This window comes from Trichosurus vulpecula, chromosome 7, assembly GCF_011100635.1.
Source record: "Trichosurus vulpecula isolate mTriVul1 chromosome 7, mTriVul1.pri, whole genome shotgun sequence".
Taxonomy (NCBI): Eukaryota; Metazoa; Chordata; class Mammalia; order Diprotodontia; family Phalangeridae; genus Trichosurus; species Trichosurus vulpecula.
The window spans coordinates 100,520,536-100,540,358 of record NC_050579.1 but is presented as its reverse complement, the minus strand read 5'-3'; the positions used below and the strand labels follow the sequence as shown (position 1 = coordinate 100,540,358).

The following is a 19,823-nucleotide window of genomic DNA, read 5'->3' as shown; positions in this document are numbered from 1 at the left end:
GTAAATGCAATAGTCTTGATCTACTCAAGCTGTAGAAATCCTAAGAGGAAAAAAAATATACCATACCAGGTTAGCTAGAGATATATCCAAGACTGGAAAGCTATTCAAATAAAAATGACATAATTTTGTGATTTTCCCAAGTCTTATTCTTTGAATCAGAGTAGCCTTGGCATTAGGCGGTAAGCCCTTGCAGTGGAAGGAACAGGTCTAGATTTTATCAATAACTGGTATTTTGGTTTCATGTTGACAAATTTGGAATTTTTATCCCTCTGACATTTCTTTCCTTCACAAAAAAGAGAGGTTAAGCTTTGTTAATTGGCCATTGTGGAAACACTACATCATCTTTTCCCTGCGATCTCAGTAGGAAGTAGAAACATAATTATTGTCCCTTTTGTTACTATGCTTACCTCTTTTATACAAGCACCTATAGTTATTTAATATGATACAATTATCTAAGTCATTGAAAGGTAAAACACATAAAACTTACAAGTTGAGATGGAATTAAATGTTAAGTTGCTAATGCTGTTTAGTAGTTTAAATCATGCTCCTGTATCTTAAGGCAAAACGTATTTTTTAATTGCAGCTTCATCAAGGTCCTTAAGGGTCCTAAAGAATTCTTCCAGCAACGAGTGGACCAGTGAGACTGGAAAAGGAAACTTACTGGATTCTGATGAATGTAGCCTGAGTAGCAGTACGCAAAGCAGTGGTTGTCACACTACAGAAAGTAGACAGGAATCTAAGGATTCGTCACCTGAGAAGTACCCACAGACGTGTTCGTCCGATTTTTCAGACAGTCTTATTAAAGAGTCCGATATTCTGAGTGACGAAGATGATGATTTTCATCAGACTCTAAAAAAGGGAAGTCCTACAAAAGACATTGAAATTCAGTTCCAAAGGCTGAAGATCTCTGAGGACCCCGATGGTGGCAGCACAACTGATCAACAGCCCAGAACAGAGGTTGGAAACAATCATAACAATGCCGAGCATCCTAAACTGGTGCGTGGACATTTCTGCCCCATTAAACGGAAAGCAAATAGTACCAAAAGGGATAGAGGGACTTTATTAACGCTACAAGCACGCCATCAGTCTCTTGACAGTAAATCTGAAAATACTAACATTGATTTAAATTCCCTACTAGAGAGAGAATTCAGTGTCCAGAGTTTAACATCTGTTGTTAATGAGGAGTGCTTTTATGAGACGGAGAGCCATGGAAAATCATAGCGCTGACTCTAAAACTTAAATTTTAATCCATATACTGTGTAAGTGGCTCACTTTGCTTTTCAACTAGTGGTAAAATGGAAATTGCCGAAAAACTACTAACTTTGGTTTTGTGCACTATATGTTTTCCCACAAAAGAATAGTTGTAAAGGTTTAAGTTATTTTAATTTATTGTATATCAGAAAAGTAGATTAAGCTGGTCAGAATCTGTAAATTACTTAGTTTATATTCTTTTTTGAGCAGGTATCAAAATTATTTGGTGTCTTTAAAATAAAATTGCATTTTAATTATTTTAAGTTATGTGAAAAAAGGTGGGAAATTTGTGATTAATTGCTTTTTAAAAGGTCAGCTTTTTTAATCTTCTGGGCATTTTCTTTCAGCTGTTTATCTTTGCTTAATTATGCTTTAAAGTTATTTTTAAATGTGGTTTAGGGGCACAATGTGCAAGAATTTCATTTTTGTAAGGTTACAAGAGAGGCTGTTTATAATAAACATATATATATATATAAAAATATCTATGCAGTATATCTATTAAAAGAACACTTGTACTTTAATCTTATTTGATTGTATTTATTTTCTCTATCAACCTGTACAGTAAAAGAAAAATAAGTCACATCTGGGTATTGGTATTTTTATTAACACTTCTTACTGAAATATTATTCCTATGATTAAGTCTTTAGATAATCTATGTAATGCAGTATCTCTATCCCAAATAGAGTAACTGGAAAAAATAATAACTACATCTGAAATTTGACATTATGAATTTAAACATTATGCACATTAGAATCCAAATGACAGCTATATACGATTTAAATCATTATCAATATCTGTGTCCTTTATAGGCTTTTTGCTTTTGTTTTGCCTGAGTTCATCCCTGAAATTGTAGGCAAAAAGATTTGGATCTTCATCACACATTTTTCTGTAGACATCACAGAGGTTCTTGAAATGCAAGATGGAGAGCTGGGCTGGCCGTAAAGTAGGGTCCACATCAGCCAACATTAACATTTTTTCAGTGCTTTTTGAGCGGTCAGCTTGTGGGAATAGGATTCTGATGAAAGGAAATGGGGAAAAAAGTTTTATTTAAAGATCTTAAATAATCAATAGCCCCCCATGCTTCCCTGAACTATGAAGAAAGTAGGAATCTGGGTGCACGTAGTAAAAGACCGTTCTTTTCCTTTAGACTGCAATGTTACTATCATTAAAATCTTTTACTGTCAACTGCAGACAATTCTAATCTTATTAACCAATATATTTATATGTAGTAGCCTTTCTAGAAAAAATATTACCCCAATTAATTGTGATGCAGAGGAATTACTTGCTTTATTCTATATGGCCTTCCTTTTGAGTCTTGCTCTGATTGACTCATCCTGGCATGACCCATCCTGAGGATGGGTCTGGTAGTACTGAGTATTTGTCATCCAATAACCAACCTACTAGTTAAGTTTGAAGACACTTATTACTAGAAGGTTGGCCTTCTATGATGACATTTTGGGCCACAGCACCTCACAAACACCTTCTCTAGATTGTGATCACACTAGAGTTAACTTTTCCTGTTCCTTTTTGATCTACTTAACTAGTCCATTCTTGTCTGTGCTGGAAGTTAGACGAAGTTATAAATATCTACCTGCCTCAATTTGGGAAAGTGTTTCTCAGTCAGAGGACAAAGACAAGACTTTCCCAAGCCCATGATCAGAGAGTTAGGGAGGTCAGAAACAAAGGAAGAGAATTTGTATACTCATAGGGACAGAGAATATGGAATGCTAACTATAGGTTAGAGGAAATAGATTCTATGATGGGCTGAAACATGCATTCTCACCAAATCTATCAGCTAATAATCAGCCCAGACAAAACTGAACCACATGATGCTGGAAAAGATCAAGGAGAGGAACTCCAGGAAAGGAAAAATAATTAACCCGGTTTAGTTTCACATTTGCTGTCTACGTAGGATTAATCTGATGTGCAACTGTAACTATCCTGCATATATGTAGTAAACCTCCTAAAAATGGCTGGAAGAATGTGCTGTTTTCAGGGGATAATAAAAGACCTGTTTTTCTCCTGATAGAAGGTTAATCTGGACGCCAGAAAGAATCCAAGTCTAAAGAACAGAAGTAACAGCAGTGAAACATCACTGGGACCCCAGCAAACTGAGACATGGTGTTTGCAGGGGGAAGAGCAGCAGGATTTTAACTCACCAACGTAAAGTAGTTAAGGTAGTAGTGTGATTTTTACAGAACAAAGTGACAGTGGTGTTAGCTCTATTATTGTGCAAATGAAACTGAACTATTCTTTCAGAGTTTGTGCTGATAATTATATAAGTGGGCACTTGGATCTATAGATCTTGTCGATTTATGGCACTCTGAAATGGTTTGAACATCAAATAGTCTGTTCCATTCAAAGGGATATTTTTATACCTCAAAATGTTTTGAAAACCAGGCATATCAGATTATCTAGTGAAGACTTTATAATAATCACATGGTTCAAAAGCCTCCACTTGATCAGTGTAGATAATTTTCTGAATGCAGATCGCAACCCTTGCATATGCACTGGTAAACAATCCCTACCAACTGCTGCAGCTAACCTTCTGTGGATGACTTTCCACAAATTTAAGGTGGGAGGGTTTTCCAAGGCAGGCCCAGGCTTCAACAGAGCCTATGCTCACTGACTTTCCAACTTGGTAGGATAGTCAATAGAACCTGACAGAACATATGCTCTTTCAGCAAGAACATCAAGCATTCAGGGCTGCCTCCATTTCATGAGAAGGTACTGGGGTTTAATGGAGGAACAGTCATAAACCTTTAGATTAGTCTTTTTTGATAGTGTTGAAAGTACTGTAAAACATACTTTCAGAGTTACATAAAAGTATACAATGAGTGATTTCGTTAAACCACATGTGCTGAGGCCCTTTTTATTAACCAGTTGGCGTTTTGTTTTGCTTTAGATTATAGAGATATTATCAATTTAAATTTTTCTCTTGAATAAAAGTCCAACCCAAAATGCCAAGGAGCCTGTCAAAAAGGCTCGAAAGAAAACATTTCTTGAGGAAAGACTGAATTGTACTCGATCCGATGATGGCTGTCTCAACAGGGAGCTGCCTTCAGTCAAGTGGGCTTTTCTCTTCCCTGTTTCTAATACCTGCAACTGACCCATGAGTGATAATGAGGCACAGAGGAGCAGCTCAGAAAGCTTACATCCTTTCTCAATAGACTGTTGGAGGGCCAGTCTGATTCAGAACTTTCTGGCTTTGGACAACACTGTAAAAGTACACAGACATGTTGGGATTCGGGTGTATTTGTTTACTCACTTTCCCTTCAGTTACTAATGAGAAGCTGTAGTGCAGCAGTAATGGTGGTGATGGTGATGGCAGTAACAGTAGCAATGAGCATTTATATATTGCTTTGCAAAGTGCTTTACAAACACCGTCTCATTCCATCCTCACAACAACCCTGGGAGAGGGAGGGGCTATTGTTGAGTCGTTTTAGTCATGTCCAACTCTTCCTGATGAGGAAATGGAAGCGAGCAGGATTAAGTGACTTGCCCACGGTCACACAGCTAGAGACTATCTGAGGCCAGATTTGAATTCGGGTCTTCCTGACCTTAAGACCAGTATTTTAACTAATGTATGTAGCTATCTAAAACCAAACAAAGTATACTATATAATGAACAGAGTGTTGAACTTGGGAGTCAGGAAAAAGGTTCAAACCTTACCCTCGACACTTATTAGCTGTGTAACCTTGGGCAAACTACTTAAAAAAATCACCCAAACAAGCCTCAATTTCCTCATCTGTAAAATGAAGATACTGAGTCATGTGATCTATGAACCTTCTAGCTCTAAATCTGAGTCTACAAACTTTACAGCAGTGTCACAGCTTCATAACTAATCAGCCTGATGACACGTAGTGCTAGTGATTTGTGGCTCGTAACTTGTTTTTTTAATTAAATTCTTATTAGCTTTGAGGGCCCATAGAAATATACAAAGTGAAAGTGCTAGCTGTGGAGTCAGAGGGCATGGGATCACATCCTGACTCTGACTCCAAGTACTTGTGTGACCTCCCAGAGACTCAGTTTCCTCATCTGTAAAATGAGGGGGATGGGCAAGGCTCCTGAGGTCCCTTCCAGCCCTAGTCTATGATCTAGTACTCCTAACTCCTAATAGGGATTAGTTAAAAGGTATTAGATTTGGTATTTCTATAAGGCATGAAGGAGATTAAAAATACGGTGAAAACCTTGGAAGGTGAAACATTTGGAGAAGAAATCATTCTAGCAGTCCAAGTAACTGAGTTTTCATCATATACAAGTGTACTTCATTAAGTACCATTTAATTTTTTTTTAATATTTTGGAGAAATCTTGCTGAAACTATATGGTGTGAATCAGAATATGCTCATTACGTAATAATAGCCTTTTTATGGATGACATCAGCCATTATATACTGTCTCCATGCTCTTAACATCCTCAGGAACTCATCTAATCATCCCAGATTTGTCCTTTTTGACGTTTTCTGTTTTCTTCCTTCCCATTAGTTTGTCTAGCTATCACAGATTCTCTCTTGACATTGGGAGCTTCTATAGTTTATTGTGAGCTGGGAAGCCAGCATACCAAGCTTGTTGGATTTGTGTCTAAAAAAGGGAAACTGACTATAAGTGAGAGCCTGAAGGATGCTCTTAATAAGAAAGTGAACCTGTCTGGGTACATTCATTCAGTGACATCATCCGGGGGCCTTTTCCCCTCACTTCCAGCTTCTTGTCAGTGTTCCAGAGATGGGAAGTGTTAATATCCTAAGAAAGGTGTCAGCATTTTTAAAAATTTGGCTCTGGCTAGCTCAAGTAAATTTTCTAGAGTTTAATGATAGTAAGATTCAGCTCCTTAAAAGGGCTACTTATTCAGGATTGATACATGAATTCTCAACAACCTTTGTGCGGCTTTGAACTCTGGACACATCTGTTATAAGCATGATAATTGAAATAACCTATAAATGGTACTTAAAATTCAAATTGATGCTTGGAATTCAATTCTCCCAACCTCGACATATAGTTTTCCTCCTTTGTTGCAGTACTCTTTATTACTGTTGTTGTTTGTCCTTTGTTCTCAAAGAGGACCGATGACATCAGGAAGGTGACACCACGATTTGCGGCTGTGCAAAGTCATCAGCCTCTCTCTCTCCTCCAGAGCCATGTAAGTCCAGTGACAAGATACAGACCAGGATGACTAGAGATGGCCCCCTTAGCATGTAGTAGGTGCTTGATAAATGCTTATTAACTGAATGACTGATTGATGGAAACCAGGCCACAGATGTTCAGTTTGGCCTAAAGAAGGCAGTGTAATGTAGAAAAGCACTAGAATAAGAAGTCAGGAGAGCTGGCCATAGGTCCCAGAACAAGCATACTGTATAAAACCGCAGAACATACGTCACTGGCTTAGACTTTAGTCATTTTGCTGTTAGGAACCAATTACAATTCGTTTCTATTGTGCCTACTACCTATGCTATTATGCTGTAAAAGTACAAAGAAGAAATTTCTTACCCAATCCCATGATGGCAGTATTTCCTTCTGAACTGAAAAGTACTCTGAACAACTTTTTCCACAAGCTTAAATGGCTGATTTATCTGTGGTTGCACTAGTGGAGTGAAATGAACCACTCCAACATCCACCTTAATTGAAAGAAAAAAGAATTGATTCTGATTAATCTTAGGTGAAGAGAGAACAATAACTCTTGGGAAGTTTCTCACTATTGTACCAAGTGCCTCTCAAAAAGTATTTATTTTCTCAAATGCACAAAAAATTCATGTGTTAAATTCTAATCTCTTCTAGATTTATAAAATGCTACATTAGCACCCGAGATGATTCAAAGAAATGAGAGCCAGGCACAGCTATTCCACAATGAAATTCGATAGACAAATATTTAATAATGGCATTTTAACATTTGTGAAGGCCGTCAGATAAGGATACCTTGGCTTTTGAATTAGCAAAGAAAATAACAATAAGCAGTGACTGACACTAAAGGCAATGGATACCTCAAACCTAGAACATGGAGAAGAAGGTTGGAAGTCCGGCAATCATCGCATTCTAAAATCCCAGGAAAGGAATCAATCACATCATTTAAAGCTCGGGCACTAATACTGATTAATGAGCCGGACTGTGCTCAATTCAGAATGTGTGGTCAAACACTGTTCTAAGAGCAATCTTCAGGGTCCTCAGAGGGCATAAACTACAGGATTCTTCAAAAGATCAGTAGAAAATGGTGTCACACAAAGAATACCTGATGAGGAAAGCAAGAGACTTCAGTTTTAATCTTGGGCCTACCACTTAGTAATGCTGTGACCTTGGGCAAGACACATCTTCTCTTAACCTCAGTTTTCTCACAAGTTAATGGCTGGGCTGGATGATCTTGAAGGTACATTATGTGACCTGGCAAGGGGTGGGGTAGTGGTAATGTAGATAAGGTAGATAAAACACTGCAACACATAGAGCCTAATTATTGTCAACACACTTTATAGAAGTTGATTAAAAGTAATATCCATGGACTCTATAAAAACAATGCTGAACCCAATTTTGTGACAAATTTGTCAGTACTAACACTTTTAGTTACAAATGGCCAGATCACACAGATGCGTAGGTTAGCCATGAGCAGAAACTCTAAATATTAATCTTGAACTTGCACAGTGCCTGGCACATAATGGGTATTTATAAATACCTGCTGATTGACTGGTTTTCTAGTTCAGTGTACTCAGCCCTGTGCTGCAATAGGCTCAGAGGAACTAGTGTTCAGAACGAAATAGAGAACACACATTGGAAGCTTTCAAACTTCCAATCTTAGGTTAGATCAGCTCATTTAATGACATTCATCAGTAAGGTAAGCACCGGTATATGTGTCACTTGTTGTGGGCCTGGATCATCTGGAGTGGTATTTTACAGGGAGTATCCTGAAGAACCCTGGGTTTAAAACCAAGGGATTTTGCAAAGAAAATGTCATAAAGGTTTGCTTTGTATGTTCAATGAACACAATGTAACAGTCAATTCAGTGAGTGATCAAGAATCAATCAATGAATACTCCCAACAATTTGTGACAGTACAATTAATTCAAAAGGTCTGTCTCGGCAAGGCTGGTGTAAAATAGTGTCTAGTCACACTCCTATTGCTTAATTACAAATAACTGGATAAAACCTGAAGTTAAAGTTTTTTGTTGTTCAGTCATTTCAGTCATGTCCAACTCTTCTTGGCCCCATTTGGGGCTTTCCTGGCAAAGATACTGGAATGGTTTACCATTTCCTTCTCCAGCTCATTTTACAGATGAGGAAACTGAGGCAAACAGATTAAATGACCTGCCAAGGGTCACATGGCTAAGTAAGTATCTGAGGCTGGATTTGAACTCAGGTCTTCCTGACTCCAGGTCTGGCATTCTATCCACTGTGCCACCTAGCTACACAAGAAAGCAAAATAATTAAATACTATGACTCTAATAATGAAACAAACATCCATGAACCTAGTACGAAATCAGAAAAGAATGTGGCAAAACATCATGTCTATTACAAATTTAGGTTTACTGCTGGTTACTCTGATGCAGAGTGTCTTAGATTACCACAATACTAAAAATAGCTCGTTTCGCCGCTCCAGCAAAATCACAAAATAATATAGTGAATTTTAAAATACTTAAATATAACCTGAAATAATCTCATGTTCTCCTTTACTGACTTAGATAATTAAGAAATACATGAAAACATTAAAACCTTTTAAGATCAGTTATCACATCTAATGTATTTTATATGTAGTTAACACTTGATTGAGTTCAATGTAATAATACTTGCAATTATAAAACAATTACTGATAGTAATCAGATCCATCTTACTGGATAATTTATAATGTAGTTATGGTCAGAATCAATCAGTAAGCTAAAATAAGTAAAGAAATTCACCTTGTATTATTTAATATCATTAATAGCAGATTAAAAAAATGATTGAGTTTATCTAAAGCATTTTGCCAAACTTGCTTAATTTTGTAAAGCACTGCATCACTGCAAAGCTGTCTGAGAACTGCTCTGAGATACAAAGGAATTGTAAGATAAACATGAGACATTATATAATGAAGTGCCAAACTGCTTTATTGATACTTTAGCTGAACTCAAATTCCTCCAATTTAACTAGCTTACTACTGTCCAACTTGAATGAATGTTCTCTTCAAGTCAGACTCTTTTTACTGTCATTCCCCCTCCTACTCCCGTATACTCTATATTTATTAATTTGCTATTCTGTTCAGTGAAACAAATGAACTAGTATGTTTTAATGAAAAATAAAGGCTGGACTTCCAAACTTCTCCTCAGCAAGGATCCTTCTTATTCTAGGCCAGAAACAGAAAATATGGAGGGCAAATTGTTATAGCCCTTTCTCCCCGGCTGGTGGAGCCGCCTGTGCCTATAATCGTGTACCACCATTAGGATATGGTTACCATGGGTGACCTACGTCAGCTATTTTACCTCAAATATTAAAGGATATAACAAGCTCACCTATCCAGCTCTTGCAGGTTTGCCCTTGCTTTCCAACTTACGATATTATGGTGAGAGGGGGGCATGCCCTTCTCTACTGCTGAATCATATTTATATACACACACACACAAACACACACACATGCACTCTTGTCTTAAAACAGGCTTCTACCTAGAAAGTTATCAGCATACATGCTCCTAGGATCACAGATTAGGACTAGGAGGGATGTTAGAGACCATTTAATCCAACCACCATAAAAGCAAAGCTCTCCCCTTTATAATCTATCCTCTCTCTCTACAGAGCTATCAAAGTGATTTACCTAAAGGGAAGGTCTGTCCACATCACTCCCCTACTCAATAAACTCAAGGGCATCCTTATAACTTGAAGGATCCAATGTAAATTCCTCTATTGGGCATTAAATATTTCATAATCTAGCCCCAATCTGCCACACATTCATGCAAGCTCGAGTCCAGCCAAATGAATCTTGTCACTGTCCCTTTTACATGATTCCCCATCTTCCACCTCTATGCCTTTGCACAGGGTGTCTCCTGTGCCTAGAATACATTCCTTATCTCTTAAAATCTCTAGTTTCCTTCAGTTAATCAGTCAGTGAAAAGGTACGTATTAAGACTATTGCTACTATGTACCTGGTACTATGCACTAAGTCTTGAGGATACAAAGAAAGGCAAAAACACTGTCCCATCTCTAAAGGAATTCACATTTTAATGAAGGAGACAACAGGAAATAACTACAGACATATACAATACATATTGGGCAAACAAGATAATATCACAGGGAAGACACATATCTGATGTGGCAAAAATCACCACATATTTCTTCTTTCAAAAATATTCAACAGATTAAGGAGGCCTCAGAAAAGTGATCTGAGTTTTTCAGAGAGCAAGATTAAGTATCATATAATTACACAATTTATTCAGAGTTTATTTGAGCATAATAAATCCTCATTTCAAATCTTTACAGACTCAAATCTTAAACTGGTCACCCTGAATTTCTTTGAAGCTCCCCCATCAACCTTTCTACATCCTTCTCCATGTGCAGGTACTCTGGATTGAAATAAAAGAGCAAAGATTTACATCCAATAGTAAATTGCCTTGAGGACTATATTGATCCAGGACCTAGATTTGGGCTCTATATTGGCAGTTACCCTTATTAAATTTTCCCTTAAACTTAAATTTGACTTTGTTATAACTGGCTAAGAAGACACACATCAAACTTATTCTAACAACTACTGAGCCCTTCAGCCAGGTCTTATGCTTATAAGCACTCTTCCCCAAATCAAGAGATAACTGAGAATGGTAAGAAAATGAAAAAAAAAGTTCCAAATATATGCAAAATGATTTCAAAGAATTACAGATTTGGTGTTGGAAGGTCCACAAGACGTCATCCAGTCCAATCTCTGAATTTTATATACGAGTAAACTGAGGCCTAGAGGAGTTAACTGACTTGCTAAAGGTTACCCAGGGAATAAACAGCACAGCTGAGACCCTAACCTAGGTCCTCTAACTTGAAATAAAACACCCTCCTGATGAACCTTGCCTTTTCAGGATTTAACATTCTTAAACTTCAGTCCCATACTATTGAGACTCAAATTAGACTTTAGCCAATACAAAAGTAATTTAAAGCTTACTTACTATTATTAGGCATTCAAAGTCAGTGTAAAGACTAGTGAAGGCTGGACTTAACAATTCTAGAGGTAAAAAATGTAATTGAGGAATATTTTTCTTTCTTGTTTTAAATCTGCTTAATAGCTGGAATTCCAAATATATGTCAAAACGACTGTATTTTGTTAGGTACAAACTACAAAGTCTGTCATAAATGGCTGAGGTCTGAAGCCCTTCAAAGTTGGCAGGCACTTCATTAGATTGCATTCCCCCAGGAGATCTTTGAGAAAGCATCATTTACCTTTAAACTACAGTGAGGTACTGAAGTAAACCCTGGCAAAGGAAAAAAAAAAAACCAGAATGCCAAGTGAAGCTTGGAACGAAGTGCTAGGAGATTTCCTGGGAGGAGGGATCCCGTTAGTTTTAGAGATCAGGAAAGGCTAGTCTTGAGAAGCTGTCAAATGCAGTATTAAGAACATTGGGGCATGTCATTGTTTCTCAGGAGCAGCTGAAACCCCACCTCCTCAAGTACTATGACTGAAAACCTAAGCAGCTTTAGACAAGGCACTTTGCTTTTTTTGGCTGAAGTTTCTTCTTTTGTAAAATGTGGATAAAAAATACTTAAACACATATTTCACAGGGCTCTTGTGACAGTCAAGTGAAATGATGCATAGAAAGTATTTTAAGTAACCATAACATGCTAAACAAAGCTTCATTCCTTTTGCTGGGAGCATAAACATCTATCCTGTCTTCTGTGATCAGAACCCTTGATTTAGACCGGGAAGAGAAAATTTGGGGAACCTTGGAAGTTCCAAGGAAACTCAGAATCCATCCCAACTGGTACCTGAACAAGAATCTCTATAACAATAAAGGCCAATCTGTGGTCATTTGGCCTTCACCTGAATCTTCAGTGAAAAGGACATCTTCATTTCCTAGGGCAGTCCACTCCAACTCTGGCTAAACTCCATCGTTCACAAGTTCTCCCTTACGTTAACTTATTTCTACAAACAAGTACAAGGCATGATGCTCATCACTGAGGATATTAAGATGTAACCAGCAGCTCAAAGCTCACTTGACTTTCCTCATTAACAAAGACTAATTATGTAATACTTTGTGCTTGGGCTTGAGAGAGGGGCTTGGTATCTAAGGTCCTTCTCTTGGCTGGTGTTTTGCCACTGAAAGGCCTCGTGTCTATGTGCTTAACAGTTATGGAGTGCTGAAGTATTGCCCCCTTTCTCAAATTATTTGGGAAAGCTAAGGAGAATAAATACAAGATTTCCTTCTTGGGCACTCAAATCAGTATTAATGAAGGACTGCAATGTAACTGGCAATAGAGGACAGAGGAGATGCAACTTCCACATGGTTGTGGCACAAGAAGGCTTCCAAACTCTATTCCTGAGAGGATCTAAAGCAAGAGCTTTGGAGCTAATGTAAACCTCTACTCAACAGGGTGCTTGGTAGTAATGGAGGACTGTGGTCCTGTTATGGTAACATAGGCACAGAATAAGTATACACATTCAAAGCCAGATTTAGGCTGCCTGTCTTCAACTTCCATTGCATATTTCCTAATACTGCTCTGCGGAGCCAAGCAGAGCAAATCTATTCCTCCTCAAAGGCAGCCCTTCAAACAGCCATCATACCCATATCCCCCTAAATATCTTTTTTTTTTTTTGGTAAATAGTATTTTATTTTTTTTCCAATGACATGTAAAGCTAGTTTTCAATATTCATTTTTATAAGATTTGGGTTCCAAATTTTTCTCCCTCTCTCCCTTCCCTCCCGCCTCCCAAAGATGACAAGCAATCTGATATAAGTTATACATGGGCAATCATGGAAATATATTTCCACTTTAGTCATGATGTGAAAGAAGAAACAGAATGAAAGGGAAAAGCCACTAAGAAAATTTGAAAATAATATGCTTCAATCTGCATTTAGACTCCACAGTTCTTTCTCTGGATGTGCATAGCGTTTTCCACCATGAGTCTTTTGTAATTGTCTTGGATAATTGTAGTACTGAGAAAAGCTAAGTCAATCACAGTTGACTGTTACTGTGTACAGTGTTCTCCTGGTTCTGCTCACTTCACTCAGCATCAATTCATGTAAGTCTTTCTAGGTTTTTCTGAAATCCACCTGCTCATCACTTCTTACAGTAAACTAGTATTCCATTATATTCCTATACCACAACTTGTTCAGGCATTCTCCAACTGATGGGCATCCCCCCAATTTCTAATTCTTTGCCACAACAAAAAGAGCTGCTATAAATATTTTTTGTATATGGGGGTCTTGTTTCCCTTTTTATGGTCTCTTTGGAATACAGTAATGTAGTAATGGTATTGCTGGATTGGTATACATAGTTTGATTACCTTTTGGGCATAGTTCCAAATTGGTCTCCAGAATGGTTGGATCAGCTCACAACTCCACCAACAATGCACTAGTGTCCCCATTTTCTCCCACATTACTCCAACATTTGTCATTTTCCTTTTGTGTCATATTAGCCAATCTGATAGGTGTGAGGTGGTATTTCAGAGTTGTTTTAATTTGCATTTCCCTAATTAATAGTGATTCAGAGCATTTTTATATGACTATAGACAGATCCAATTTCTTCTTCTGAAAACTGCCTATTCATATCCTTTGATCACTTATCAACTGGGATTCTTAAGAATTTGACACAGTTCTCTATATATTTGAGAAATTAGGCCTTTATCAGAAACACTGGCTGTAAAAATTGTTTCCCATCTTTCTGCTTTCCTTCTAATCTTGGTTGCATTCATTTTGTTTGTGCAAACTCTTTTTTATTCAATGTAATCAAAATCATGCATTTTGCATTTCATAATGTTCTTTATCTCTAGTCTGGTCATAAATTCTCCCTTCTTCATAGATCTGAAAGGTAAACTGTTCCTTTCTCTCCTAATTTGCTTATGGTATCACCTTTTATGTCTAAACCCATGGACCTATTTGATTTTATCTTGGTATATGGTGCAAGATTTTGGTCTATGCTTAGTTTCTGCCATACTGTTTTCTAGTTTTCCCAGCAGTTTTTGTCAAATAATGAGTTCTTATCCCAGAAGCTGGAGTCTTTGGGTTTATCAAACAGTAGATTACTATAGTCATTGACTACTGTGTCTTATGTACCTAATCTATTCCACTGATCTACCACTCTCCTTCTTAGCCAGTAGTACCAAATAGTTTTGATGATTGCTGCTTTACAAGCTTGAGATCTGGTGTGACTAGGTCACCTTCTTTTGCATTATTTTTTCATTTATTCCCTTGATATTTTTGACCTTTTGTTCTTCCAGATGAATTTATTATTTTTCTAGCTTTATAAAATAATTTTTTGCTAGTTTGATTAGTAAGGCACTGAATAAGTAAATGAATTTAGGCAGAATTGTCATTTTTATTATATTAACTCAGCCTGCCCATGAGCAATTGATATTTTCCTAATTGTTTAGATCTGACTTTGTGTGAAAAGTGTTTTGTAATTGTGTTCATATAGTTCCTGGGTTTGTCTTGGCAAGTATATATGTAACAGAAGAGGACACAAAAGCAAATAAATAAGTAAATAAATAAATAAAATTGATACAAAGAGGACATAAGAGTATATAAATATTTTATATTGTCTACAACTATTTTAAATGGAATTTCTCTATCTCTTGCTGCTGGACTTTATTGGTAATATATAGCAATGCTAATGATCTGTGTGGATTTATTTTACATTCTGTGACTTTAAGTTGTTAATAATTTCAAGAAATTTTTTAGTTGAATTATCTAGGATTCCCTAAGTCTACCATCATATCACCCGCAAAGAGTGATAGTTTTGTTTCCTCATTGCCTATTCTAATTCCTTCAATTTCTTTTTCTTTTATTGCTAAAGCGAAAATTTCTAGTACAACATTGAATAACAGTGGTAACAATGGACATCCTTGTTTCACCCCTGATCTTATTAGGAAGGCTTCTAGCTTATCCCCATTACACATAATGCTTGCTGATGGCTTTAGATAGATGCTACTTATTTTAAGGAAAATTCCATTTATTCCTATGCTCTCTAGTGTTTTTAATAGGAATGGGTACTGTATTTTGTCAAAAGCTTTTTCTGTATCTACTGAGATAACCATATGATTTCTGTTGGTTTTGTTATTGATATGGTCAATTATGCTAATAGTTTTTCTAATACTGAACCAGGCCTGAATTCCTGATATGAATCCTACCTGGTCATAGTGTATTATCTTCATGATGAATTGCTGCTAATATTTTATTTAAACTTTTTACGTCAATATTCATTAGAGAAATTAGTCTATAATTTTCTTTCTCTGTTTTGGCTCTTCCTGGTTTAGATATCAGCACCATATTTGTGTCATAAAAGGAATTTAGTGGGACTCTTTCTTCCTTTATTTTTCCAAATAGTTTGTACAGTATTGGAATTGTTCTTTAAATGTTTGGTAGAATTCACTTGTAAATCCATCTGGCACCGGAGATTTTTTTTTTAGGGAGTTCACTGATGGCTTTTTCGATTTCTTTTTCTAAAATGGGGTTATTTAAGTATTTTATTTCCTCTTCTGTTAATCTGGGCAATTTATGTTTTTGTAAATATTCATCCATTTCACTTAAGTTGTCAGATTTATGACATACAGTTGGGCAAAACAGCTCTTAATTATTGCTTTAATTTCCTCCTCATTGATGGTGAATTCATCCTTTTCATTTTTGATACTGGTAATTTAGTTTTCTTCTTTCTTTTTTTAAAATCAGATTAACTAAATGTTTATTGATTTTATTGTTTTTTTCATAAACCAGCTCTTAGTTTTATTTATTAGTTCAATAGTTTTCTTACTTTAAATTTTATTAATCTCTCCTTTGAGTTTCAGAATTTCTAATTTGGTGTTTAATTGGGGATTTTGAATTTGTTCTTTTTTAGCTTTAATTGCATGCCCAATTAATTGATCTGCTTTTTCTCTATTTTATTCAGGTAAGCATTTAGAGACATAAAATTTTCCCTAAGTACAGCTTTGGCTGCCCATAAATTTTGGTATGTGGTCTCATTACTGTCATTCTCTTGAATGAAGTTGTTTATTGTTTCTATGATTTGTTGTTTGACCCACTCATTCCTTAGGATTAGATTATTTAGTTTCCAATTAATTTTTAATCTATCTTTCCATGGCCCTTTATTACATGTAATTTTTATTACATCATGATCTGAAAAGGATGCATTTACTATTTCTTTCTGCACCTGAGTATGAGGTTTTTATGCCACAATACATGGTCAATTTTTGTGTAGATGCCATATACCACTGAGAAAAAGGCATATTCCTTTCTATACCCATTCAATTTTCTCAAGAGTTATATCACATCTAACTTTTCTAAAATTCTATTCATCTCCTTAATTTTTTTCTTGTTTATTTTATGTTTAGATTTATTCATTTCTGAGAAGAGGTTGAGCTCCCCAACTAGTATAGTTTTGCTGTCTACTTCTTCCTGTAGCTCGCTTAACTTCTCCTCTAGAAATCTAGATGCCATACCACTTGGTGCAGATATGTTTAGTACTGAAATTACTTTATCTATGGTACCTTTTAGCAAGATGTAGTTTCCTTCTTTGTCTCTTTTAATTAGAACTATTTTTGCTTTGGCTTTGTCTGAGATCAGGATTGCTACTCCTGCTTTTTTTTTTACTTCAATTGAAGCACAATATATTCTGCTCTAGTCTTGTATTTTTACTCTGTATATGTCTCTCTCCTTCAAACATATTTCTTGTAAACAACATATTGTAGGATTCTGGTTTTTAATCCACTCTACTATCTGCTTCTGTTTTATGGGAGAGTTCTTCTCATTCACAGTTATGATTACTGTGTAGTTCCCTCCATTCTATTTTCCCCCTGAACTTTTCTCTCCGTTTCCTTCCCTGTCCCTCCTCATCAGTGCTTTTGACCACTACCTCCCTCAATCTGCCCTCCCTTCTATCAGCTCCTCTCTTTTTCTCTTCCTCTTCCCCTCCTACTTCCTTATAGGGTAAGATAAATTTCATTACCCAACTGAATGCATATGTTATTCCCTCTTTGATCCAAATCCAATGAGAGTAAGGTTGAAACAATGCTCAGCTCCTCCCTTCTTTCGCTCTAATGTAATAGGTCTTTCATACCTTTTTATGTGATATAATTTACCCCATTCTGCTTCCCCCTTTCCTCTCTTCCCAGGACAATCCTTTTTTCACCTCTTAATTTTTTTTATCATAACATCAATATCAATTTATACCTGCACCCTCTGTCTAATGTATACCCCTTCTAAATGTCAGAATAAAGACAGTTCTTAAGAGTTACAAGTATCATCTTCCCATGTAGGGATCTAAACCTCATTGAATAACGTTGTGTTTTTTTTTTTCAATTTCTTGTTTACCTTTTTATGCTTCTCTTGAGTCTTGTATTTGAAGATCTAACTTTCTGTTCAGCTCTGGTCTTTTCATCAGAAAATTTTGAAAGGTACCTATTTCATTCAATGTTCATCTTTTCCCCTGAAAGATTATGCTCAATTTTGCTGGATAATTGATTCCTGGTTGTAATCTAAGCTCCTATGCCTTCCAGGACATCATATTCTAGGCCCTTTGATCCTTTTATGTAGAAGCTGCTAAGTCCTGTGTAATCCTAACTGTGGCACCTTGATACTGGAATTTTCTTTCTGCCTCCTTGCAGTATTTTCTCCTTGAACTCTGTCTTTTTATGGATTCTGTTGCTCCAGAATTCTTTTAGAGGTTTGATTTAGTGTTATTTCTGAGGGAAACTGGGGAGAGGTCAGGCAACTTCCTAACTTCTTTCCGCCATTTTGGCTCTGCCCCTTTTCCCCGCAAGTGTCTTTAAATTGATTTTCATATGACATGGACATAAGGCTTTTCACTAACCTGAATATCCTCATCTGGACACACTTTCCAGTGTATCGATGCCTTTCCAAAAATATGAGAGGCAAAACTGGCCGGATGACAGTGGAACTATCACATTCTTAGTCCTGGACATCATATCTTCCTTAATAGAACTAAGATTCCAGTGTTTTTTTTTCTTTTGCCTTCCATTACCATACTGTTAAATTACATTGAGCTTGCAGTACACTGATCACTCACATTCCATCTCTATCAGACAAATTGCTACCTAGTTACACTCCTGATTTGCACTTCTAATGTTGACTTTTTGAATCCATGTAAGGCTTTATATTTATTCCTATTATGTTTTTCCTTATTAGAATCAGTTCAACATTCAAATCAGTTTGAATAATTTTTTATCTTGATTCTGTCATTCAACATATTAGTTATTCTCCCTATCTTCACTGCTTAGCAAGACCTCTATCCCTTTATCTAAATCACACTGCCTTCTAAGTGGACACTAAGCTATAAAAACCACTTCTTGGGTCCAGCCATTAAGTTAATACAACACCCACATAACTATACTGTTGCCAGACTCATATTCATTTTTTTTCATAAGAGTATTATGGGAGATGTTAAACGCTGTGCCACTTTTAGGTCAACTATATCTACAGCATTCCTGATATGGGAAACTGTTAAAAAAGGCAATGAAGCTAGACTGGCGTAAAAAAGTCCAGATAGATTAGGTAACTCCCCTGAAGTGACACAAGTAGCATACAGGAAAGCCAGGTTTGGAACTGAGGCTAAAATCTGACTATAAATCCAGTACTCCTACTATACCTTAATGCTCTGCCCCTTTCCTTATCTTCACCCTTTATATCCTTTCCATTACAAAATTCCACTGAGGGTAACTCAGTAATATCTCTCACATCTGTCCCTTCTCCTCTAAGTGCACTGCCCACATTTTCACCTACCTGGCCTATTGTAAAGCCTTCTGTCTCTATTGGGGCAATACTGTAAGAGGTCATCTTGTCTCCACTCTCTCTATGGTGAGTGATCTTTCATATCACTATCAAATACAGTCATATCATTCGATTAAAAAAGAAACTTTATTGAATAACTTTCAAATTCCCTCAAAGTCTTCCACAGTCTGGTACTACATTATCTTTTCAACCTTGTTTTATGGTAGTCTCTTCTCTTGACCCTAGGCTGTGACTAAACTGGACTACTCCTTCTCCCATACACACCCCATACTTTCTTTCCTGTGCCTGCAATGTATTCCCCACCTGTTTCTGTGGAATTCTTACATATTCTTTAAATCCCAGCTCAAATGCCAGTTTTTCCAGAGGTCTTCCCTTATTCCTTTTACTCCCAAACTAGTAATAACCTCTTCCCCCCATAACTCAAAAAGAATTTTTCTTATATTTTTCATATGCAGTTATATGTAATTTAAATTACAATTATTTATAGCTATTTACAGTTATGTGTCAGAGATCCCATAGTATAAGTTCCAGGAAGAGTTGTCAACTAATCAAAACGTTTAATCTTCTTCCAGCACTTATCACAGAAGTCTGCACACAGTAAATATTAATCAATACTTGCTGACTTTAAGGTTATTATTATAATTATTGTTATTTCTCCTACAACTATATTATTATATTAAGTTTTAAAAAGAC

General features: G+C 36.4%; 2 protein-coding genes across 4 annotated transcripts in view; one reads left to right on the top strand and one right to left on the bottom strand.

Annotated features, from left to right (window-relative positions):
• Positions 1-1,735, top strand: part of TIAM2 (TIAM Rac1 associated GEF 2) — a 167,885-nt gene extending 166,150 nt beyond the window's left edge. For all 3 annotated transcript variants that reach the window (XM_036766922.1, XM_036766921.1, XM_036766920.1), the window contains one exon: positions 584-1,735. In XM_036766922.1, the coding sequence (XP_036622817.1) occupies positions 584-1,221 (638 nt within the window). In that variant the 3' untranslated portion in view covers positions 1,222-1,735. The remainder of the gene's footprint in view (positions 1-583) is intronic.
• A 39-nt stretch (positions 1,736-1,774) lies between these two features.
• Positions 1,775-19,823, bottom strand: part of TFB1M (transcription factor B1, mitochondrial) — a 66,664-nt gene continuing 48,615 nt past the window's right edge. Inside the window, exons 6-7 of the mRNA XM_036766923.1 lie at positions 6,736-6,863; positions 1,775-2,266 (exon numbers count right to left, since the gene is read on the bottom strand). Coding sequence (XP_036622818.1) covers positions 2,017-2,266; positions 6,736-6,863 — 378 coding nt within the window. The 3' untranslated portion in view covers positions 1,775-2,016. The remainder of the gene's footprint in view (positions 2,267-6,735; positions 6,864-19,823) is intronic.